Source organism: Arvicanthis niloticus, chromosome 6, assembly GCF_011762505.2.
Source record: "Arvicanthis niloticus isolate mArvNil1 chromosome 6, mArvNil1.pat.X, whole genome shotgun sequence".
Taxonomy (NCBI): domain Eukaryota; kingdom Metazoa; phylum Chordata; class Mammalia; order Rodentia; family Muridae; genus Arvicanthis; species Arvicanthis niloticus.
Genome location: NC_047663.1, coordinates 58,998,318 through 59,022,766, shown reverse-complemented (window position 1 = coordinate 59,022,766; position 24,449 = coordinate 58,998,318). Strand labels below are relative to the sequence as shown.

The 24,449-nt window shown below is 47.9% G+C and overlaps 1 protein-coding gene across 2 annotated transcripts; it reads left to right on the top strand.

The window, feature by feature from the left end:
- Nucleotides 1–1,363: 1,363 nt before the first annotated feature.
- Nucleotides 1,364–24,080, top strand: Trpv2 (transient receptor potential cation channel subfamily V member 2). 2 transcript variants are annotated; one of them, XM_034508054.2, is made up of 15 exons: nucleotides 1,364–1,711; nucleotides 3,841–4,137; nucleotides 6,748–6,881; nucleotides 8,534–8,824; nucleotides 9,581–9,879; nucleotides 14,670–14,843; nucleotides 15,095–15,250; nucleotides 15,827–15,925; nucleotides 17,115–17,185; nucleotides 17,627–17,792; nucleotides 19,159–19,225; nucleotides 19,892–20,214; nucleotides 21,244–21,371; nucleotides 22,227–22,306; nucleotides 23,888–24,080. In XM_034508054.2, exons 2-15 carry the CDS (start codon nucleotides 3,950–3,952, stop codon nucleotides 23,974–23,976), a joined length of 2,265 nt encoding a protein of 754 aa, XP_034363945.1. In that variant the 5' UTR covers nucleotides 1,364–1,711; nucleotides 3,841–3,949; the 3' UTR covers nucleotides 23,977–24,080. The 2 variants fall into 2 exon arrangements, with proteins under 2 accessions (XP_034363945.1, XP_076792739.1); XM_076936624.1 differs by lacking the exon at nucleotides 23,888–24,080 and adding an exon at nucleotides 21,706–22,047 and having other exon boundaries at nucleotides 1,568–1,711; nucleotides 22,227–22,301.
- The last annotated feature ends 369 nt before the right edge of the window (nucleotides 24,081–24,449 follow it).

Sequence of the window (24,449 nt, the reverse complement as noted above, 5' to 3'; positions counted from 1 at the left end):
TGGCCTGGCGTGCCCACATTCAAGCACTATAAAACCAACAAAGAAGCACAAACACAAGTAGAAATTGCCTAGAACTAAGGTCAGTGTGTATGTGGTAATGATGGCGGTGCTGCTGCTTGCTGCTGTGTGTGTGTGTGAGTGTGTGAGTGTGTGAGTGTGTGTGTGTGTGAGTGTGTGAGTGTGTGAGTGTGTGTGTGTTTTGTTCCTGGAAGGTGAGACAGCTTGTACCACAGAGAAGACAGGACATATTGGGGAGAGTGAAGGGCCATGCCAGCTACCATTTGCTGAGTTTTGTCTTACAATGGACTCATCTGAAAGATGACTGAGCATGGAGGCACACAGCCGTAACACCAGCACTGTAGAGAGATTGGCAGGAAGACTGCTGCCACAGTTGTTCTCCATATCAAGTCCTTACTGCAGATAAAGGTGGAAACCAAACTAAAATCTGAACAGCTGCCATGACTAATGACTGCCATACTGGACGGTACAGGTCTGGAGTATACATGGTGAGGGTGGAGTGGCTGGGGCAGGCCTCTGGACTGCGTGAGATTTGTTGTATGAAGTTTGTGTTTTATTCTTAGTGCTATGAAAAAGTGGCTTAGAGCCGAGGAGGGGTGTGTGTGACATTTATTTATTTATTTATTTATTTATTTTTATTATTTAGTTTTTCTTTGATTACTGATACTGGGGGTCAAACACAGGGCCTTACACATGCCACTAAATCCACCACTAAAGCTAAAACGCTGGCCCCTGGTTTATATTTTTAGCAGACCATCTTAGTTGGTATAAGAATGGGGTATGACCTATGAGTGTAGCAGTGGAGAAGCAGGGCGACCAGTTTGGCAGAACATTCTCAGGGGAGAGAAATTAGTGCTTTGGACCAATCAGAATTTTTGGATATGGAGCAATGACAGAGATCTTCCAATGAAAGAGTGGAAGGAGAGCTGGTCCTTGTTCCCCGTGGCAGTACTGAGGCGGTACAATTTCAGCCATTCCTGTTGGCCACCCGAGCTCCACCTGCTGGCTGTTTCTGGAAGTGCCCTTTTAAATGGATACTGAAGCCTTGAGGGATCCCTGGGGTCAGGAAGCTGAGTGAATCTTCCCTAGATGGAAATATGGCTGGGTGGGTTGGGCTGCACAATTTGGGGCAAATGTTAGACTGAACCTCTTCTCTCCCTGGGGCTATCACACATAAACTCTTGTTTATGGGTCAGACAGTGATGAACCACATGGCTGGGGGAGAGCCCACGACACCGTCAGGAGGGTGGGCATCAGTGTTGTGGGGCAAGAATCCCACACCGGTGCAAGCTTCCACCCAAGCACCCTAGGACTTCCTCTGACAAACCCAGGGGCTTCTCTGGCTAGGAGTGTGGGTGGAAGTGCACCGATGGAGGAGCAGGGCGTGTCTCCCGAAAGCAGGGTGTGGCCAGTGGTCCTGATGATCAGCCCGGTGGCCAGTCACCGGTCCTTGGCAGGCTGGCGTTAAGCCCGCACTGTCCACTGTGCGACGAACAGGTGGAGGGTGGACGATACAGAGGAGGCTCGGAACCCGCTGCGGAGGTTCCCGAAGCCCCATTGCTGTCAGCGTCGAGCCGCACCCCTCCGGGCCGCACTTCCTCTCTCAATCCCCAGTGCTAGAGAGTCCCGCTAGGCTCAGTGATTCTGGCTTGCAGTCTGTCGCTGCCGCTACGCCTTGGCTTCAGCCTGAGGGGTAAGTCGATGGGCAATTTGAAGATGTCCTAGGGGGTTGCATCTGGAAGTCTGACAGTGAATGATTGGGTTGCTCTCCGGGTATCTCCATTCTGGAATAATAAGGGTCTGCGTGGGCTCTGGCTCCCTGAACCTCCAGGCCTCTTCCTCTGCTGCCAGAATGGGGATCCCAGGAGATAAGGTAGACAGACTCTGGGAAGACAGTTGTTGCTGCTGGGGGTTGGGAATGATGTCAGAGGCAGAATCTCCCAGGATTTACTTGAGGATGGAATCTAGACTGCACAAAAGGAGGATGCCCATGTCCTACTAATGTGGGCAGAAAGGTGAAGGCTGACAAATTCTCGTGGAGGTAGCCAGTCAGGCCCCCTGGCTATTGTGGAAAATGCCCCACCCAGTTCTCTGAGTGTACTGGGATCCTGTAACAAATTGAGAGTGGGCCCAGGCCATGCTACCACTTCCTCTCTTAGCCCTGTTCTTTTCTGTCCTTTCTTTCTACCAACCTGCCCCCACTCCTTTCTCCTACCTCCACTGTCTCCTGACCCGGCTCTGATTCTTTCCTTCCGTTTCTGAAGACAGAGGCTCCACAGCTCTAACTAGGTTCCAGCCCTGGCCACGTGATGGAGGCTGTGGTTGCAGTTTCTGATGAAGGGTGAGGTTAGCCGTCAGCTAACCCCAGACCCAGTGTGGAATCTGAGGTGGGAAGGCAGATAGCTCTTGCCAGCTCTAAAGCCCCTCCAGAGGTGGCATCTTATGCCCTCAAATATCAGTCAGACTGGAAACGTAATTGGGCTCCGAGAACTGAAGAGACCATCACGACATAAAGCGAGGTGGAAACTCACTTCTCTTTTCCGAGCCGCGGTTGTTCTGGCAGCAAAAGGAAGGATCGGATAGAGCAGTGGTTCACTGGATATCTCCCTCTCTACAATAAGGGTTGTGTGGCCTGCCCTGGCCCAAGAATTGAAGTTTTATCTGTCTGAACCATTGGGCACTGGGCTTGATGTCAGGTAGAGAAAGAGTGGGGTTGTGAACACAAACATTCTTACCCCTAAATAGGGTATGAGTCGTTTTAAACATCAGAAATTCCCAAGGGGAAAGCTAAAGACAGTCCTGACTTCCCATGAGATAATATCAAAGTGACAACCCTGTCAGGTCCCTGCTTCCCAGCCCATCCTTGTGACACTGCCTTTCTCCCTCTTGGAAGGCTAACTGCTTCCTCCTCTGTTGCCCACTCCCCCACCCCCAACCCCGACCCTTTCCTTTTTTTTTTTTTTTCTTGAGACAGGGTCTCATTATACAGCCTTGGTCCTGGAAGTCACTACGTAGACTTGACTTGTCTCTGCCTCCTGAACGCTAGGTTTAAAGGCGAGCACCACCATCATGGCTCTCTTTTATTTTTATTTTTAATTTTTAATTTTTTTTGTATATGTAGATGTGGTTCTGGGTGTGTGTAGGTGCCAGAAGTAGGTGTGGATTGTCTTCATCATTCTCAGCTTCATTTTTTGAGCGAGGGTCTCTCACTGAACTCAACTAGATTGGCTGGCCAGCAAGCCTCTTGTCTCTGCCTGCCTTTCTTCACTGAAATTAAAGATATACCTCAGTCCGTGGCTTTTTATGTGGGTACCCAGGATCCTTCAGCTCCTCCTGGTTGTGTGCCCTTTGCTGACCGAGCTCTTTCCTCATCCCTCTTTCTTTCTTTCTTTTCTGTTTTTTAGACAGAGTAGCCCAGGCTATTTTCAAACTCTGTGTAGCAGAGGATGACCTTGAACTTCTGACCCTGTAGCTCCTACTTCTTTTTTAAAAAATACTTTATTAATTTATTACTTATTTTCTGTATATGAGTGTGCACCACGCCTGTGCTTGGTACCTACAGAGGTCAGAACACATCGAATCCCCTGGAACTGCAGTTGTAGAGGGTTATGAGCCACCATGCAGTGTTGGGCCTCAAACCCTGATTCTCTGGAAAACTAGCCAGTGCTCTTAACCACTGAGCCATCCCTCCAGGACCTGGCCTTGGGTTGCTACTGGCTTATGCTTTGCTGGGTATAGAAGCCAGCGCTGTGCATGGTAAACAAGCACTCTATTTACTACAGTTTACCCCAGCTCCTGCGCTCCGTTTTTCTGTATCACCAGCTCCAGGTCCCAACCAGGCCTACCCCACTGCGGTATGAGAGAGAGGGGAACCTTAACATCTCCATCGCCACAGAATTTTCAGCTGTAAGAAGCATCCTCCTCTCTCAGGATGACTTCAGCCTCCAGCCCCCCAGCTTTTAGGCTGGGGACCTCTGATGGAGATGAAGAAGGCAGTGCTGAGGCAAACAAAGGAAAGCATGAGCCGCCACCCATGGAGTCACCCTTCCAGGGTGAGGACCGGAATTTCTCCCCTCAGATCAAAGTGAATCTCAACTACCGAAAGGGATTGGGTCCCAGGTAAGGCAGCGGCTCCCACACTGCACTCCAAGTCACTAGGTGGCCAGTCCTTCACAAGTGTCTCTTCCTCATAGCCTAGCTCCACAGTCCCATGCTCTCTAGAGTTACTCCTCCCAGAATGTTCTCATTCTTGGCCTTCTGCCAAGATTATGCTTTTGGTAGAGACGCTTTCATCCAGTACCAGTATGCAACTGACAATCAAATCCCATTTCTTGATGTTTTGACTCCCACCTATTTTGGTCCCAATGGTAGCTGGTGGCCGTAGCAGAATCCACAGCACATGGGGTGGGGGTGGGGGTGGAGGGCGGGGAGAGACAAAGACATTTGGAAATCCCTGCTTTACTCCAAGTCACACAGGCAATGGGGACCCTGAGAATTGAGGAGAGTGGGCTTCCTTTTATAGTCATCTGCAATTTGGGTTTTCTGTGTTGTAGCTACCAATTCAGGGAGTGAGTCTGTGGGGCGGGCGGTCTGCTTCTGGTACCGAACCTGGCTTCCCAGAATCCTCGTGGGCTGGCAAGACTGCCAAGAAAGTCCAGCTCATCTTCCAGCTCATCCCTGAGATGAGGCCACTAGCCTTGGCACACTGTGTTGTTTGTGTCAGAGAGCAGGTGACTAGGTTGGGTGACAGCACAGACAGGTGCACGGGAGGCATGTGTGCGTAGAGGGGCTGCTCTGCTAGCGGTAGAATGCGCTCCCTGACGCCCTTTAGACTCCCAGTCAGTGCCTTTCTTCGATTCCCTATTCTAAGGCCATGATTGCTGCCCTAGTGGCAGGGAGCAGTGTCCAAATGACCACATCTTCAGGGCAGACAAAACACAGGCTCCCTCATAGTCTGTGGCCATAGGGTTAACTGGGTGAATGATGTTCATCTAGCTGGAATGACCCGGACATGTACCTGTGTGGTGTTGCAGATATGAGGGCTGACTTTAAATGCACCATGGCTGTTTGTCTTCAAATGTGAATGACCCCGTTAGTCATCCTATGTGTCAGAGTCATCAGTTGTTTTGTTTTGTTTGTTTGTTTGTTTGGTTGGTTTTGTTTTGTTTTCAGTTTTTTTGAGACAAGTTTCTCTGTGTAGCCCTGGCTGTCCTGGAACTCACTCTGTAGACCAGGCTGGCCTCAGACTCAGAAATCCACCTGCCTCTGCCTTCCGAGTGCTGGGACTAAAGGCGTGCGCCACCGACCGGTGAGTCATCAGTTGTTACTGGCTCAGCTCATGCCACAGGATTTGCTTGTTTGCTTTCTTGTTCTAAGACAAAAATCTTGCTTTATAGCCCAGGCTAGCCTCCAATTTGGGGTGATCCTCCTACTTCAGCCTCACATTTGGTGGGATTACAGACATGTGCTACCATGCCCAGCTTTCCACAGATGCTAAACTGGGACCTAAGGGTCCCTATATCATAAAGTAGCCTTCTCCTCTTAAGTTGCTCTCTCTTCCTCCTTATCTTCTTTTCATAGATTCAGAGGCCCCAAAGTTAGGCAGGCCTTAGTGAATACTGACAGGGCCTAGGAATGGGTTGCCTAGACTTATTTGGGGACCCAGTGTGCTGTGTACCAGACCCATTGTATGGGCTAGAGCACTTTGTTTTATGGTATTTCCTTGGGTCCTTGTAACAACTCTTGCATATTTCCATCTTTCAAAGAAGAAAATAAACTAAGAGAGATTGGTTAAGTGGCTTGTGAGGGAGATAGTGCCATCTCACTAGACAACTGTCCCCCGTCACAAGACAATACCAGACTGTGTCTGAGGAGCCACAAGAGGCCTCTTCTGGACTCTGTGGAAGAAACTTCCCAGAAGTGTGGCTTCTCAGTAAAACCGTGGTCAGCAGATAATATTAGTGCTGGGCGAATATGATAGGCTATCTCTGTAAAACTTCTTGCTTACCTAGTTCAGACCCTCTCTCTTGGGGTTGAGATGGGGCTTAATATTAGGCAGCCCCCCATGGTGGCTCCGGTTCTGCTCTGTGTGACTTTGGGTAGATTGCTTTACTTGTGTGCCTAATGGAGAAAAGGGTGATTCACTACCTGTAGGCCTGGAGTGCAGATTAATAGTGCAGACTCCTTCCAACTAATGAATGGAGAAGAGGGGTAAAAAGCTTTTCTCAACCTTTTTCCTGGTGCTGGGATGAACCCAGGGCCTTATGCACACTAAGCAAGCACTTTACTGCTGAGCTATGCACCTCCATCCCCACCCACCCCCATCCCCTCCATCCCTGCTTCCATTTCATCTTCCAAGTCAGTGACGGATGTAGCCTTTAGTCCCCATACGACCCTGTCCAGACCCATGCAAATGTGCAAGTGTCACTGTAAGGTGTGAGAACTGAAATGACCCCTGTGGGATAACGAGTCTTTTCAGAGATGACACCCTTGATGCTGACAATTGCCTGGGATGAACAGAGCCACAGTATTGCAGCAGATTAAAGACCCAGTGAGTTTTTTCTCACCAGGAGCTCTGAGCTTTTGGAGCCCTAGGAGAGAGAAGCCCTGTGTAACCTGAGGACATAGGAGTGCAGGAGTAACGGACAGTGGTTCCATGCATGACGAGACTTTGTGCAGGAGAGACCGTGGCCACTCTCCAACATGAGTCACAAAACACATTTTCTACAGCCAGCAGGACCCAAATCGCTTTGACCGTGACCGACTCTTCAACGTGGTCTCCCGGGGCGTCCCCGAGGACCTGGCTGGACTGCTAGAATACCTGCGCCGGACCAGCAAGTACCTCACTGACTCAGCATACACAGGTAGCCTTTGGTGTCCTTTGTGCTCAGAATGAGAAGGGTGGCTGTCCTTGGGGCTGGAGAAAGGCTCAGTGGTTGAGAGCATTGACTGTTCTTCTGGAGGACCTGGTTTAGATTCCCAGCACCCACATGGAAGCTAACAGCTATCTGTAAAAGCTGTTTCAGGAGATCTGATCCCCCTTTTCTAGCCTTCATAGGACTACACGCACTATAAAATAAAAATAAATAAATAAATAAAAAAGCTGGGGTGTGGTGGCATTCACTTTTAATCCCAGCATTCAGGAGGCAGAGGCAGGCAGATAGATCTCTGTGAGTTCAAGACTAGCCTGGTCTACATAGTGAGTTCCAGGACAACCAGGGTTGTTACACGGGAAAGCCCTGTCTCAAAAAATCAAAAACAAACAAACAAACAAACAAAAAACAAAGGAAAAATGATTTGTGCCCTCTAGGAGATTCAAATGGTAAAAAAACATAAAGCCAAAAGAACCCCCCCCCAAAAAAAAAAAAAAAAAAACCAGCCTGCATCCTGGGCTACTGGTAATGGTTTGGCATCTTTCCAGATTTGTCCAAAAGATTAGATATATAAAGTATTGCCACACTCAATAATTTATAATATTCTACCTCCCTCTCCACCGGTTACGTTAAATATATATTTTTTAACCAAATAAAGGTTGTTGAGATGGGGATCTCACTATGTAGCTCAGGCTAGCCTTGACTTAGTCTCCTGCCTTAGCCTCCTGAATGCTGCAAGACACATGCTGCCACACGTAGGTTCGTGGCACAGGTGTTCTCTTGGTGTAAACTGGCCACTACTTAATCCACCAGTGCCTGCATATGACTGCTCGGACTGTAGTTTAGGACCTCAACTTGCTACGCGCTTGGCCCTCTGTGAGCCAAGCACTTTGTTTATGCTCTTCTCATGTTTATAATAGCCCTAGAATATTTTCCTTTATCGAAAAGAAAAATAAGTTAAGAGAGGCCAAGACACTTATTGAAGGAGTCAGAGCCATTCAAGTGAGGCTTCAAGTGAGGGAGACACTTGGAAATTTTGTTCTGGATTTTAATTTAATTTAATTTTTAAATTTTTGCCACACAGGGGTCTCATGTAGCCCAGGCTGACCTCAGCTATGTAGCTGAGGATGACCTTGATTTTTCTAATCTTGCCTCCTCTTGCCAAGTGCTGTGCTACCACAACTGGCTTTATGTGGTGCTGGAGAGCAAACCCAATATCCTCAGCCCTGCCCTGGGTCTTCATGTACAGATACTGAATGTTGCAGGGTTGGATGTGGTAGCACATGCCCTTAGTCCTAGCACTTGGGAGGCAGAGACTAGTGGGTCTTTAGGAGGTTGAGAACTACAAAGCAAGACCCTGCATCAACAATACAGCAACAACAACACACGCAGATAATGTTATGTATATTAGAAACTTGGTGTTAAGACAGTAATTACAGTCAGGCCTGCTAGTGTTTTAATCCCTGTACTCTGGAGTCTTAATATCTTACAACCGAGTTGTGTTCTCACCAGTTGAACATAGCAACTGGAAAAATATCTCAGCCTCCCATGAGGTACTCTGGAGCCTGGGTTTGCTGTACAAACTGGCAGATGGTCCAGCCTTTCTTTGAGCATTGCCTGTGTCTTCCCCTCTCTCCTTATAGAAGGCTCCACTGGAAAGACGTGCCTAATGAAGGCCGTGCTGAACCTTAAGGATGGGGTCAACGCCTGCATCCTGCCGCTGCTGCAGATTGACAGGGATTCCGGCAATCCTCAGCCCCTTGTCAACGCCCAGTGCACCGATGAGTTCTACCGAGGCCACAGTGCGCTGCATATCGCCATAGAGAAGAGGAACCTGCAGTGCGTGAAGCTGCTGGTAGAGAATGGAGCCAATGTTCACATCCGAGCCTGTGGTCGCTTCTTCCAAAAGCACCAAGGAACTTGTTTCTATTTTGGTGAGGAAGCTTTTCTTAGCTATGCTGAGGCACAGAGTGGGTCAAGCTTTGTCAAAGGTCACATGCTTAGTGATTGGCAGAGCTGGCACTTAACCCCAGTCTACCTACTTCTAACCACCAGACGAATTAAATTACAACTTGTGGTTAGCATGCAGAAGGCCCTGGGTTCAACTTTTTTTTTTTAATGATTTATTTTATGTATATGAGTACATTGTCACTGACACACCAGAAAGAGAGCATCAGATTCCATTACTGATGGTTGTGAGCCACCATGTGGTTGGTGAGAATTGAACTCAGGACCTCTGGAAGAACAGCTAATACTCTTAACCACTGAGCCATCTCTCCGGCTCCCTCAACTTTTTAAACATATGTGTGTGTGGTATGTATATTAATACTGATGGTCCTGCTCTGGCCATAACTTTATTAAATGAGCCTTATCCCCCTGGGTTCTGCTTTTAACATCCCTCCCAAATCCTCAAAATAAATAAATAAATGAAACCATTACTACCGCCACAAAACTAAAACAAAACAACAATAAACCTCCGCCAAATCAAAACCAACCTGATCAAGCAGAATTTGAATTAAGGGGTAGTGAGTCTGCTCTGTTAAAGACAAGACGCAAGGAGAGGAGGGGAGATCTGGTTGGCTGCCTCTTATTCTTGCCGATCTGCCTCAGAGAGACATGGCCTTCTGCCAGAGGGGCAGGAAGAGTACCGAGGTAGAGGCAAAGGCTCAAGCTTCCCTCTTGGTCCACAGGTGAGCTACCTCTTTCTCTGGCTGCATGCACCAAGCAGTGGGATGTGGTGAAATACCTCCTGGAGAACCCACACCAGCCTGCCAGCCTGGAGGCCACTGACTCCCTGGGCAACACAGTCCTGCATGCTCTGGTAATGATTGCAGACAACTCGCCTGAGAACAGTGCACTGGTGATCCACATGTACGACGGGCTTCTCCAAATGGGGGCCCGCCTCTGCCCCACTGTGCAGCTTGAGGACATCTGCAACCATCAAGGCCTCACACCCCTGAAGCTGGCCGCCAAGGAAGGCAAAATTGAGGTGCGCACCGTCCCTATCCTGCTTCTCTTGGCTGCAGCAGGACTCAGGCAGACAATGCATACATGTGCACATGTATAGAATGCATCCTGGTCCCTCTCACTCTGGACCCTTCATTTTCTCCCTCCCTTCCCTGTCAATCTCATCCCCTCACACTCTTTTCTCATGTTCAGTTCTTTTTGTTTTGTCTTGTTTAGCTGAGTGTAACCAGGGCCATCTGTGTGATCATAAGTTTCAAACTATCCATCGGGACCTGACTATCTCACAGGATGGCAACAATCGCCACCCTCCAAGAAGTTGTTACTAGAGAATAGTTCAGTAGCTTGAGTCCTTCCCAAACTATGGTTAGCTGTTGACAGGCTCAGTCTTGTGCAGGCCTAGGGCAGCACTACCAATGCAGGCTATAATATCATGATTTCAATTGTTATGTTATGCACAGAAGACATCATTTTTTAGCCCTTTCCCCATCTTCTGGCTAACATTATTTTCAACTTCTTCTGAAATGTTCCCTGAGCCTGGGATGGGGCTGTAGAAACATCCTGTGTAGGGTGGAATGCATGATGGTCACTTATTCTCACACCCCGAGCTGCCACGGGTCTCTGCATTTACCTTAGTTCCTTGCAAAGAGAAGCTCTCTGATTATAGATGGGCATAGTATTTGTTTACAGGTCTAGATATAAATATTCACAAGGCAGACTGATGCCATGTTGCTTTGGACAAACAACTATATAAGTTTGTGTATAGGGTCTGAAAGCTCCTCAGCCATGGAATTTTGACTGGTTTACAATACCAAACACTGGGAGTATTCTTAAAGTCGAATGAACTTTTTGTTGTAGTTGTTGTTATTAGGAGATAATGTTTTTTAAAAAAATATTTTTGTATGTGTGTGAGTGTCTTACCTGTATGTATGTATGTATGTATGTATGTATGTACATTGGGAGAATGCCTGGTGTCTATGGAGACCAGAAAAGGATGGTGGATCCACTGGACCTACAATTACAGATGACTGTAAGCTGCCATGTGGGTGCTGGAAAATAATCTGGATCTTCTGCAGAAGCAGCAAGTGTTCCTAACCACTGAGCAATCTCTCCAGCTTCTGGGAGACAGGAATATTAGTTACTTCTCTGTTGCAGTGATAAATCAACATGACTGGGCAACGTAGAGAGAGAAGGGTTTCTTTGGGCCTAGGGTTTCAGAGGGATAAGGGTCCATCACATCAGGGCAAGGAAGCAGGCCAGCAGGCAAGCACGGTGGCTGGAGTAGCAACCTGAGAGCTTAACAGCTGAGTAGGAAACAGAGAACAAACTAGGAATGCTACATGGCTTTAAAAACTCAAAGCCTATCTGCAGTGATTTACAGCCTCCAGAAGAGCCACAACCCTAAACCTACCCAAACAGCATCAACAAATCAACAATTGGTAGGATCAAGAACACCTCTGGGGGAATTTTCATTCACACTAACACAATAGCCTTTATCTTATATATTGTCTAATTTGTTATGAGTCTTGCTATGAGATTTGTTTGCTTGTTTACTGAAATAATGTCTTTCTGTGTAGCTATGGCTATCCTGAAACTTACTCTGTAGACTAGGCTGGCTTCAAATGCAGAGATCCACCTGCCTCTGCCTCCCTAGTGCTGGGATCAAAGGCACAGGCTACCACTGCAGGGGTGATTTTTTTTTCTTTAGATTTTTGTCTACTGTGACTTTTTTTCCCCCTCTCATTGTAAGCTTAAAAAAATATGATCACTTGGGAGGCAGAGACGGGTGGTTCTTTATGAATTACAAGTCAGGTTGGCCAATACAGCAAGTTGTAGTCCAGCCAGAGGTACAAAGAAAGACATACCTCAAAAAACGAAAGAACAATAATAACCACAACAAAAGAAAAAAAAGAAAGAATGAAAGGAGAGAAAAGGGATAATAGTGTTTTGTTTGTTTTTTTGTTTGTTTGTTTGGTTTTGATATATAGAATTTAATTTTTTTGTGTTTGTGGCTGGCTGAGCATGGTTGCCTATACTCTCAGCTACCTGGGAGGCTGAAGCAAGGTGACCATCTGAACCCAAGAGTTCAAGGCCAATCTTAGCAAGATAGTCCCTGTGTGAGTCACTAAGCCAAATGGAATTTTTATGTATGCAGGTGTAATGATCTTTTACTTATAATTCCTTAGTTTTCCTATTGCTTAACACTTTCTATAAGATTATATATACAACTTGAATATGTGATGTAATCATATATTTTATAATAAGTATTCTTTTAAAAATTATGTCTTTTTATATGTATGGATATTTGCCTGCATAAATATCTGTGCACCACATGCATGCCTGGTGCCCTTGGAGGCCAGAAGAGGGCATAAGACCCCACTGAGACTGGACTTACAGTCGTGAGCTGCCATGTGGCTTGGGTCTTATAGAGGAGCAGCCAGTGCTCTGAACCACTGAGCCATCTCTCCAGCACCAATATTGTATTTTACATACCTGCTACATATGTGTACTAGCTACTTTCCATGATTCTACATAAAATACCTGACCAAAGCCACTTAAGGAAGGAAGATTTGGGTTGTTTTGTTTTGTTTTTTTGGCTCACAGTTTGAGGCTGCTGTCCACCACAGCAGGGAGGCATGGCAGCAGGAGCCTGAGGCAGCTGTTCACGGAGATGAGCGCTCATATTCAGCTTACTTTCCCTTTATTCAGCCCAGGGTCCCAGTCATAGGATGGTGACATCCACATGTAAAATGTGTCTTTTCATCTCTATTGACCTAATCAAAATAACTACTCATACATATGCCCAGACACTTGTCTCTTCATCAGTTCTAGATCCTGTTAAGAAAATTGGCCATTACAATATATAGCTTGTATTGCATGTTCTATAATAACATGATTCTGTATGTTATCATTATATATAATATACACACATATATTTTCTTCCAGACTTCTGTGATTTTTTTTTTCTTTTTATGTTGGTTTGCTTTGAAACAGGGTCTTATCAGCCTAAGTTGAATGTGAACTCTATTTGCATTTATCATGTGTGTTCATAAATATGAACGCATGTCATAGCATGTATGTGGAAGTCAGATGATGACTTGCAGGACATGGTTCTCTTCTTCCACCATGTGAGTTCCAGGGATCAAGCTCAGGTCATCAGACTTGATAGCAAGCACATGTTTTACCCATTTAGCTGCCTTGCTCTGGCCTCTCTCAGCTTCCCTGGGAATTACAGGCATGCATCATCATACCTGGCACTGTTATTTATTTTGAATTTACTTAAAAATTGTCTTGGATTTATTTATTTTATGCACGTGAGTGATTTGCCTGCATGTATATATGTGTATCACATGTGTGCATAGTGCCTGTGGAGATCAGAAGAGGGTATTGGATCCCCTTGAACTGGAGTTATGGATGGTTGTGAACCACTGTATGGGTGCTGGGAACTGAACCAGGGCCCTCTGCAAGAGTAGCAAGTGCTTTTAACCCCGAGTCATATTTCTAGCCCCTACAGTTTTATTTTTAATGCTTAAAACTGATTTGCTTGAAAGTACTTTTGGCAGAAAGAGTAAGTACTACCCAACTCTTGGTTTTTTCCCTCCTGAGTGCCTTGCGAGTTCTTAAATTTTATTTTTGGAGCTGCTTCACAGGTGTAGTCTATAGACATGTATTGCTAGTGTTTAGAATGAGGAGATGTTTTAAAGGTCAAGATAAAATAAACATAATAAGTAACAGGTTTTTGGTTTTTTGTTTTTTCTTTTTCTTTCTTTTTCTTTTTTTTCTTTCTTTCTTTCTTTCTTTTTTTTTTTTTTTTTTTTTTTTTTTTTTTTTTTTTTTTTTTTTTTGGTTTTTGAAGACAGGGTTTCTCTGTGTAGCCCTGGTTGTTTTGGAACTCACTCTAAACTAGGCTAGCCTGGAACTCACAGAGATCTGTCTGCCTCTGCCTCCCTAGTGCTGGGATTAAAGGTGTACACCACCGCTGCCTGTGTTATAAGTAACAATTTTAGTACTATTTTCTGCTCCTGGTATGCACCGCCATCACCTGGGTTAGAAGGAACAGTTTTAATACTATTTTCTGCTCTCAGCTCCTGGTGCTCTTGCTGGAGAACCTTTGTTGTCTAAAGGCCTGGCTGGGGCTGCAGAGAGACTCAGTGGTTGAGAGCACTGGCTGCTCATCCAGAAGACCAGAATTTGATTCTTGGCACACACAAAGCTGCTCACAACAGTCTGTAACTCCAGTCCAGGGGATGTGATACTCACTCACGTTTTCTGTGGGCACTGCACATATGTGGTGCACAGACAGACATACATGCAGGTGAACCACCCACACAGACATTTAAAGCAAGCAAGCAAACAAACAAACCTCTAAAGGCATGGCTCTATGGGTTGTGTAAGTTGCTTCCCAGTCTGTATCCTCCTTGTCCTTGTGTGTGAAGTCAGACTTCTTAACCTGTTTTGGAGTAGAGATCCCTTTCTAGTCTGTTAAACGTTCTGCCCCCTGACCACAGATGTGCACACACATGCATAACTAGTGGTCTCTGATTTCAAATGACTTCAGTCCCCAGCTGGGATCTCTGTGCTATCTGAGGAACACAGGAGAGGAATCCACAGGGGCAGAATGGGGGAAGAAAGGGTCAACCTGCCTGTGCATGTGTAGGAATGTAAACCTGACAGCGCATGCTTGGTTGGCTATATGTAAGTGAGGAAACATGGCAGGATCTATGTGCTCTGTAGGGGTTCAGTGTTCCCCAGCCCTGACCCAGCATTAGTGCAGGCAGGGTGACTAGCAGGTGAGCTTATGTGACTGCCCTTTAGATTTTCAGGCACATCCTACAGCGGGAATTCTCAGGAGAGTACCAGCACCTTTCCCGAAAGTTCACAGAGTGGTGCTACGGTCCTGTCCGTGTATCACTGTATGACCTGTCCTCTGTGGACAGCTGGGAAAAGAACTCGGTGCTGGAAATCATCGCTTTCCATTGCAAGAGCCCGGTGAGTCCTTGGAGTGTTGGTCTGCCTAGAGATTCTGGCTAAGGGCAAGCCTTCCATCACTTCATAGTACAATTGATGGAGTGAAGGCTCATGGGAAGCACTTTTTAGGGATCCTGGGGATGGGAACCTGTTTCCCACTTGCTCCTCTCCATTTCCCTTGGTTCTCGTATGGAGCGGGCCATGAAGTGGGTACTTGTCACACCGTTTATCCAGCTGTGTCCTTCCTATACTGTGCTCTCTTCCCACCCCAGCATCGGCACCGCATGGTGGTCTTAGAGCCACTGAACAAGCTTCTGCAGGAGAAATGGGATCGGCTCATCCCAAGATTCTTCTTCAACTTCGCCTGTTACTTGGTCTACATGCTCATCTTCACCGTAGTTGCCTACCACCAGCCTTCCCTGGAGCAGGCAAGAGCTGGGTGGGACCATCCTGGGCACACCTGCTTGAAGCAACCCTGGGAAGAAGGGGCAAGGAGCACCATTCTACCAAAGAGGACACTGAGGCTTAGGCAGCTTGAGGGATGTACCCAGAGCTCTTCTGGAAACAGTGTCCTAGGGCAGTGGGGACAGCGGAGGGAATGAATTCTTACTGAATGTTTTCCAGATGTGAGTTACTAGTCTAAGTGGTCAGCTTGTATTAACTAATGACCACTCACACCAGCCTCTGGGATAAAGGACTGTCATGCTGGGTTTACTACTGAGCTAATGGAGAGGCATGGAAAGATTAATATGTTATCTAAGGTAATAGAAACTCTCAGTGGTAGAGATGACCCAAACCTAGGAAAACTGGCGTCAAGTTCAATACTAATATCATGTGCTGCTAAGGGGCTGGGATCAGGGCCCTTCCCCAGAGCCATGTTCTCTCTGTTGCTCAGAGCGACTTCCCCATGGTGTAGGCTCAGAATCAATTCTCACCTGAAGCTCTTGGGCTACTGCTCTTGGGACACAAGACTCTAGGTCTTATGCGAGTGTTTGTCTCTTCAGCCAGCCATTTCCTCATCAAAAGTGACTTTTGGAGAATCCATGCTGCTGCTGGGCCACATTCTGATCCTGCTTGGGGGTATTTACCTCTTACTGGGCCAGGTAAGGACTCTTTCCCATTCTTCTACCTTATGTAGCTCCCAGTCAACCAAGAAGCAAACCAGGACGTTACTGGAAGTTAACTATTCACCCTTCACTGCTGCAGAAACAGATTCCCAGATCCAGCCTCACTAGAGTGGAGGGTTCTGGCCTTGCCTTCTGGGACTCTGGCACACTTACTGCTATGATTTCTGGGGTACCTGTGGGGTAGCAGATGGCTTCTGTGTTTCTGGCAGTGCAGGCTCTGTACCCATAGAAATCAAGCATGAGACCCTTACCCCGGATCCTTCAGCTGCCTAGGCCATTCTTCACCTGGGGAGCACAGAAAACAATTAGTAAGTGGAGCTCCATCCATATCCTATAGCAAGACATCGAAATCTGGCAGCAGACCTGCAGTAGGCAGGCTAGATGTCAAGATACAGGGACCTTCTTAGAGCAGAATGTGGCACCAGTGTCGGGTTGGCTGGAACACAGGGTGCAACCTGAAAGGCCAGGGAAAGATGAAGACAAAGGACTGTGTCCTCCATTCTATGTGTAGCATGCAGGTACTCCTTCTGGATCCAGGAGGATCAGGAAGCCCCATGATGTCCAAGTTGTCTTTGAATTCCTGAATTCAAGTGATCCTCCTGTTTCAGCTTCCCAAGAAGCTGGGACTAGAGGTGCATGCTCTGCATACTTCTTGGCTGTGTGTTTGGAAAGAGAATCAAAAGTTACCTCCGCTTTTAGAAGGGCTCACGAGTGCCTGGCTTGCTCCTCATGGCTTGTCAGCCTACTTTTAAAACTAGAATCCAGGGCCTCAGGCCAAAGGTGATCCCACCCACAATGGACTGGGCCCTCCCTCATCAGTCACTAAGAAAATGTCCTACAGACTTGCCTACAGCCCCATCTTACAGAGGCATTTTTCTCAGATGAAGCTTCCTCCTCTCATATGACTCAGGCTTATGTTAGGTTAACATAAAACTACCCAATACAAGCTACATATTGAGAGGGGAGAGGGGCAGGAGTAGGGGTGGAGGCAGGGTTGGGAAGGCTACAGTTTTAGCCCCTGGGGTGGTATTAGCCAGGTTCCTATACCAGGAAGCAAGTGGGGTAGCTAGAATCTAGGCCACAGGTCACAGGGGCAGCCTGGCTTGCACTTAGAGCTAAGAGCAAATTACGCACACACAAACACCCTGACCTCTCTCTTCCACAGCTGTGGTACTTTTGGCGGCGGCGCCTGTTCATTTGGATCTCATTCATAGACAGCTACTTTGAAATCCTCTTGTACGTGAGTCTTACTCTTCTGAGTGTGGCAGGTGTAGCATAGCGTACCAAGCTGGTTGTATAGAGGCCAGTACCCAGGGCCCCAAGTTGTTCTAGGGGGCAAGGATGGGAGTATACATACACCAGACCTGAGAATCCTGGCTGCTGGCCAGCTTGGGCCCTTTCATGTTCCCATCTTTGTAAAGCCTCACTCCATGTAGTAGCCCAGTTTTTGAAAACACTCTTTGAGTCACGTATCATCATTATTACAAGTGGGAAGCCCAGAGAATAAATAAATAACTTGCCCAGGTTAGAGGTTACACTGTGATTGGTCCAGCTCCAGACATAGGGAGTCTACCTGAGGTGATGGAGGCAGTCAGTGGTGGTTGGCACAGTCTCATAGGAGTTGGGGGGATATTGCCAAGTGGCCTGGAACTTGATGCGGATCTTGCTCCTATCCAGCCTTGTCCAGGCTCTGCTCACAGTGCTGTCCCAGGTGCTGCGCTTCATAAAGACTGAATGGTACCTCCCCCTGCTAGTGTCATCCCTAGTGTTGGGCTGGCTGAACCTGCTTTACTATACACGTGGCTTTCAGCACACTGGCATCTACAGTGTCATGATCCAGAAGGTGAGAGATGGGGGTGGACCAGGTACAGCTGGACAAGGGAGGGCTGGACACACCTCCCAGTAGACTCCTTTTGGCCTCATGAGTCAGGAGCTATCTTCTACAGCTATCTTGAATGGAAGAGAGTGTGAGCTGTTTGCCCATGTGTCATTTACCCAGACACTTGCCCTCCATGACTGCAGGTGTGGGTGTGGGTGTACCTGGATGTCTTCATATACATGCAGATGCATATGTATACATTTGTTGGCAGGTGTCCACGTAGGAACTAGTGCATCTTTCATAAAGGAGCAGATACTATCCATTCCACTATACTTATCCATTTGTCTGAGCCTTGGGACATGGGGGCATTTGCATGAGTCCACACCCATTTATTTCACTAGTGCTTAGGAGCATCTGCTGTGGTTCAGGCTCTTTTCTAAGTGTTGGGAACACAGTAGAGAACAAAACAGACAAATTATTGCTCTTCTGAAGCTGACGTTCCAGCGTGGGGAATGAAAGTGCTAAGGAAACAGCCCAGGATGTTTCTGACTATAAAACCCTACAGAGGAAACCCTCAGGACAGCTTTATGGACAATGACTGGGGCAGATGACAGTTTAGAAGAGATGACGAACAAAATCTTTCTGAAGAGGGTTGTTTAGTTGAGACAGGGTTTCTCTGTGTAGCACTGGTTGTCCTGGAATTCACTCTGTAGACCAGGCTGGCCTTGAGCTCAAAGATCTGCCTGCCTCTGCCCCCCAGGTGCTGGGATTAAAAGCATGTACCACCACGCAGGGCTTGAAGAGGGGGGTTTTTAAAGTTTTCTTTTTATGCAGTATAGAAGGTGGAACCTGGATCCCCATACAAGCTAGCCAAGGATTCTACCACTGAGCTAGACCTAACAATTCCTTATTGGTGACCTGGAAGAATGAGTTAGTCACCTTAGAGTGGAGGAAGTAGCATTCTTTTCAGAGGGAACAATAAAAGTGAAGGCAAAGAACCAGGACGGTGTGTGTGTGTGTGTGTGTGTGTGTGTGTGTGTGTGTGCTCAAGACAGCAGGAGGACAAGAATCAGAAAAGGCCAAATGTGGGGGAAGGAGAAGGCATACAGTAAGGGTGTCTGGGGTTTAAAAAAATTCTTGTAAAATAGGGACTGGAGAGATGGCTCAGTGGTTAGGCTCAAAGTCAGGCCCTCATGCATGCAGGCAAGCACTTTCACCCACTGAGCTGGAGGTAGATTTTTAAAAGTCCTCCTTCTGCTCAGAATGACCCATGTTTGTACATTACAGTCTGTAGGAGGGGTGTGTGTGCAAGGGAACCCTACTAATGGGGTGTGGGGTTGGAATGCATGGGCCATTTACCCAGGCTTCCCCTTGGTCTTGTATGTTCCAGGTCATCCTGCGAGACCTGCTCCGCTTCCTGCTGGTCTATCTGGTCTTCCTTTTCGGCTTTGCTGTAGGTAAAGACCTTTTAAAACTTTTAGTGTTCATGCGTAGTGCTTGCATGTGTGTGAATGTAAGTCTGTGGACTTATGTGCATGCATGCAGAGAGGCCTGAGCAGGATGCTGGGTGACTTCTGTTATCTCTCCCTGTCTTGAGACTGTAGTGTCTTTCACTGAACTGGAAGCTCACTGTTTTTTGATTAGCACCGTTGGTGAGCTCTAGGGATCTGCCTGTCTCTGCCCTGCAATGCTGGGGTTATAGCCACATGAAGCTTTAGAATTTAAAAATTACATTTATTTGTGTGTGGGTGGTGCTGCTGCTGCTGTTGGCCTATGTTCTTCTCACCTATGTCCTGCTACTCAAAATTCTTATGTAGGTCAGAAGACAACTTATGGGAGGTGGGTGTCTTCTTCCATCTAGTGGAACTTGGGGACCAAATTCAGGTCATCAGATTTGGAAGCAAACACCTTTACTTGATGAGCCATCTTTGGCAGCTCTATGCTCAGCTTTTTGCATGGGTGCTGGAGATTCAAACACAGGTCTTCATGCTTGCAGCAGCCCACCCACAGTTATCCACGGAGTCATCTTGACAGTCCAAATACTCCCTTCTTACCCCACCCACCCACACAATAGGCTGCCTGATGGTCTTCCAGATTGAGACCCCCTTCTTATTTACCTACAGCCCTAGTAAGCTTGAGCCGGGAAGCCCGAAGTCCCAAAGCCCCTGAAGATAACACCACCACAGTGACAGAAAATCTGGGCCAGGAGAAGGAGCCAGTCCCATATGGGGGCATTCTGGACGCCTCCCTAGAGCTGTTCAAGTTCACCATTGGTATGGGTGAGCTGGCGTTCCAGGAGCAGCTGCGCTTTCGTGGGGTGGTGCTTCTGCTGCTGTTGGCCTATGTCCTTCTCACCTACGTCCTGCTACTCAACATGCTCATTGCCCTCATGAGCGAGACCGTCAACAGTGTTGCCACTGACAGCTGGAGCATCTGGAAGTTGCAGGTACTGCCAGTGAGCACCACCTCACCCTTGGGATCCTGCTGAGCCAGCCTCACCCCAGTGGAGGCTGCTGAGGGCCCAGCATCCAATCACATGGACTCAGCCCAGCAGGACCAACCTGCTGGCTGGTTGTAGCCATTCATTCTTTCTTAAAGGTTATTGTGAGGATCAGATAAGCTCAGGCTTATGAAGCATCCAGGACAGTACCTGGAACATAGTAGGTGTTCATTTTGAGTCAGTTACCATAATCCCTTGGCATTATTATTATTATTGAGACAAGAGTCTCACTATGTATTACCAACTGGCCTCCAACTCAACGATTCCACTGCCTCAGTGTTGTGAGTGCAGGGATTATACGTATTGAGTTACCATGGTTGAATAGCAAATGTGTCTTGAGTGCTTATTACTGGTAGGGCTATGCACTACAAACCCAGCAGAGACAAGAAAAAGGCCCTTCCTGAGATCCACATATGTAAAGTATGGATTAATATGGGAGGAGGTGAGACAGTTTGCAGGGCTCTAATATGACACCCTGACACCCTTTCATCTCAGCACAGAGCATTAGCTGTGTGTGTCTGACTTGGCCAGAGAAAGGCTGTGTAGGTTTTGGCCAGGGAGAGCCTTGCCCTGGAGGTTAGAATCTGCTGATAAGTTATTGCTGTCCTTGTGGCCATCTACACCTTAATTCTCAAGTGGGGGCGGGATGTACTGGTGTGTAGGGGGGGCATCGGGGAGGTGATACAGTCTGGAGTGCATAAGCACAAATCACTATTGAGCACCCCTTACGTGTTGACTTCCCAAACACCACCTGAGGTGTTTTTCTCTTGATTACCAGATGGGAAACTGAGATTCTGAGAGGATTGGAGAACCTCATGTCCCACAGGAAAAGTACTGCAGATAGCTCCCTGTTTGTGTCTTTGGCATATATATTGTAAAGTTCTGTGAGGGCATCTTCTTTTCCCCTTGCCCTGGGCTCTTCTCCCTCCAAGCAGGGTCCCGGGCTACTGTTTGATGTGTCTTGTTTGTCCCCAGAAAGCCATCTCTGTCTTGGAGATGGAGAATGGTTACTGGTGGTGCAGGAGGAAGAGGCATCGGGCAGGGAGGCTGCTGAAAGTGGGCACCAGGGGGGATGGCGTCCCTGATGAACGCTGGTGCTTCAGGTGAGCTAGTGGGCAGGACAGTAGTGGTAGGGGTCGAGGAGGGGTAGGGGCTGGCTGACTCAGGATAGCCTTATGTTCCTAAATAGCTGTAGGAGTCAGGTGTGGTGGGAGAGGTAAGGCTGAGGAAAACCAGATTATTCTATCTGGGCTAGTAAGGTCAGGGATGCTGGATCTAAGAGACACCCAGACCCCATTCCCTGACCCTGCTGCCACTGCCTGTCTACCCTGCCATCCCAGTGGTACAAACTTAAGGTCCCCTCCTTGGTGGTTTCTGACTTCCCATCTGGCCAAGAAGCCAGAATTCTGAGGTCACACTTGCTACCCTCATCTCTAGATCTTCCAGTCTGATCTTGAAGCTGTATCCCCTTCCATGGAAACCAAGCTTTTCGGTGTTCAGAGAGAATGGGATTGCCATGAGAGGGAATGTCCAGCCACAGCAGACACCTTTGTGGGCAGCAGCTGAGCACGGGAGAATATGGGGGCTTTACTCACGACAATCGGCCATAAAAGAGCCCAGAACTTGCAGCACAGAGATACATCCAATCTCACTTCTCCTCTGGTCGCTCTGGGAAACTCAGACACTGGGAACAGCTGGGGAGGAGGGGGGCCTCTTCCTCCACAAGGACACCTGGCCTTAGGGGTCACAATGAAGAATCACAGTGATGGAGCTTGTGAGGTGAGGGTGGACCAGTGCCTTGTCAGGGAAAGGAGGAAAAAGGAAGAAAAAGGAAAAAAATATCCTTATCTTCCTCATTATCCATTCAGTCCCTGGAGGTGATTCCCCCTCCCCCATCGAAAACCTGCTGGGCTGTTGCAAGCTTCCCTAAACTTCAGAGCTGTTTCTGTCACCTACAGGGTGGAGGAAGTAAATTGGGCTGCATGGGAGAAAACGCTTCCCACCTTATCTGAGGATCCATCAGGGGCAGGTGTCACTGGTGAGTGGCCTTGGGGCTGGAGCCCTGGTTCTTGTGAGCATGTGCTGTGGGTTTGCTGGCAAAACAGCCTTTGAAAGTCCTGCTGGGACTCAGAGCCAGGCGGTGTGATTGCTCTGCAGCTGCACTCACACCTGCTGCAGGGATTGGTGCCTTGGTCCCTCTCTATCCCAAGCCTGCCCTGCTGGCCTGTCTGGGAAAAGATCCTTAGCTCTCTGTACTCAGTGCTTCTGGCCTCTCTGCTGTCTTCTCTGCTGTCCTGGTTATCGGCTGCACCCTTTGTACTGGCCGGGGCTGGATTTGGGTTCCCAGGAAGGGAGCAAGTTAGAAGTATGTGTCTGAACTTCCCCATCATGTCCTGGTCTACAGCATTGTTGGCATCTCCCTGGGCCACCTTTGACAGGCCAGCCTATCTGACCTAAGCCCCATCCCCTTAGGCCCCAGAAGTCACTTCCTGTAAGTCTCTGTGGCATTTGACCTAGCTGTCTCTACCTTGCTGTCTCCACCAAAACCAGCTCCTCCTTCCCATGCCAGGGATGCTGTCCACAACTTCCGTGAATTTCTCCTCAATATTCCCTCCTCTTTCTTGCCGAATACCCCAACCCTCTCTCTAACAACCTCCCGAGTTGCCTGAGATCTGTTACAAGGAGACTCTCGTGGCATCTCGCTGCCCCTGGGTCTGCTGGTTTCCTGCCTCCTTTTTCAAGGATTCCTTTTTACCTTCTCTAGCCCTTCTCGAAATGCCGGGATAGTGAGTTCTTTGGGTGCTCATCTGGTCCAGGTGTTCCATACCCAAATCCCAGTCCTGCTGTGAGCTAACCACACTGGCTTGTTTGGAAACAGCCTTGGGGCTGTCCTAGCAGGTAGCATGCATGTCGCCCTAACCTTCACACCTGGGCATGGGCCCTCTGCCCATTCCTCCTATCTGATGCTGATCCTTGGCCTCTCAGGCATCCCCTTACCCTTGCACTTCTGTACCCACAAGATGTCTCAGCGTCTACCCCAATCTTCATGCAAAACTTTCTCCTTCAGGCCTGCACTATTCCATTCTGGATAATGTAGCCCATGTCTACACAGGACCTATGCTACACAGCTCCAGAAGGGCCATGATCTTCACTGTCTCCACGCTGTTGTCAAGGCTCAGAGCTGTTTGACTCCTTCCATGAGAGTTCTGCCAACACAATAGCCATTCCCACCACAGTACTCTTTGTTCTTTGTGTGTCTCTGGGCTCTCATCTTCCCAGGGTGTCCATGTCCAACCCAACCCCTTAAAAAGGTCACCTTTCTCCTCTTAGCTTCCTGACCTGCTCCCCCTGCTCTTCAGTGTGCCTCAGAGGTTCTAGTTTCTGATAGAGCCTGTCAGCTCTGTGGATCTTTGAATTTCTGTGGGGAGACCCCTGAGTGGCCCATGGAAGGGGCCAGAGATTCTGGGAGGAGGAAAGCAGGGAGGTGGGGCTCCAGGATTTGCTGTTATACCCACAGCATGGTGGTCTTTCAAGGTTGTGGCCCTCCTTTGTGTCCCTGGCACCTCCTTCCAGGGGATGGCACTGAGGGCATCCACAGTGATCCTCATTCTATTTACAGGTCATGAAAAGAACTCAACCTCTAAACCCAGAAAGAACAGTGCCTCAGAGGAAGACCATCTGCCTCTTCAGGTCCTCCAATCCCACTGATGGTCCAGATGCGGCAGCAGGCTGGCAGGGTAGAGTAGCTAATCTTTCCAGCCACACCAGAGGCTACTGAGTTTTGGTGGAAATATAAATATTTTTTTGCATAACCAAGTCTTCTAGAATTTTTTTTTTAAGTTACTGGAACGTTACATCTGGTAGTACTTGCATGTGTCTCTAAGAGCCAACCCAGGTCAGGGGCTAGTCTGCTCAGAAACCCTCACTAGCCACACCTCATTCTACTCCTGTCCTCTTCCACAAGGCAAACTAAGCCACTGTCCCACCTCTAGGATCATAGTCTCCTCCTGGAAGCTCTGGATCATTGCTTTTACCCACCTGGGCTTCGCGTCCCACTGCTCCTTACTGCTCTTGGCAGGAAAGCCAGAGGACCTTCCTGACATAAGTCAAGCAAGTCCATCTCTGAACTCTTTGGGCCTGAGAGCAGTATCCACTGCCTTGCGCTTTTATTGCCCATGAAT

What these genes read in the sequence shown, in the direction of transcription:
- Trpv2 (XM_076936624.1), top strand. Translation starts at nt 3,950, where the DNA reads ATGACTTCAGCCTCCAGCCCCCCAGCTTTTAGGCTGGGGACCTCTGAT. An exon ending in AGCTACTTTGAAATCCTCTT is followed by an intron (nt 17,186 to 17,626) that starts GTACGTGAGTCT and finishes GCTCCTATCCAG; the next exon opens with CCTTGTCCAGGCTCTGCTCA. An exon ending in ACAGTGTCATGATCCAGAAG is followed by an intron (nt 17,793 to 19,158) that starts GTGAGAGATGGG and finishes TGTATGTTCCAG; the next exon opens with GTCATCCTGCGAGACCTGCT.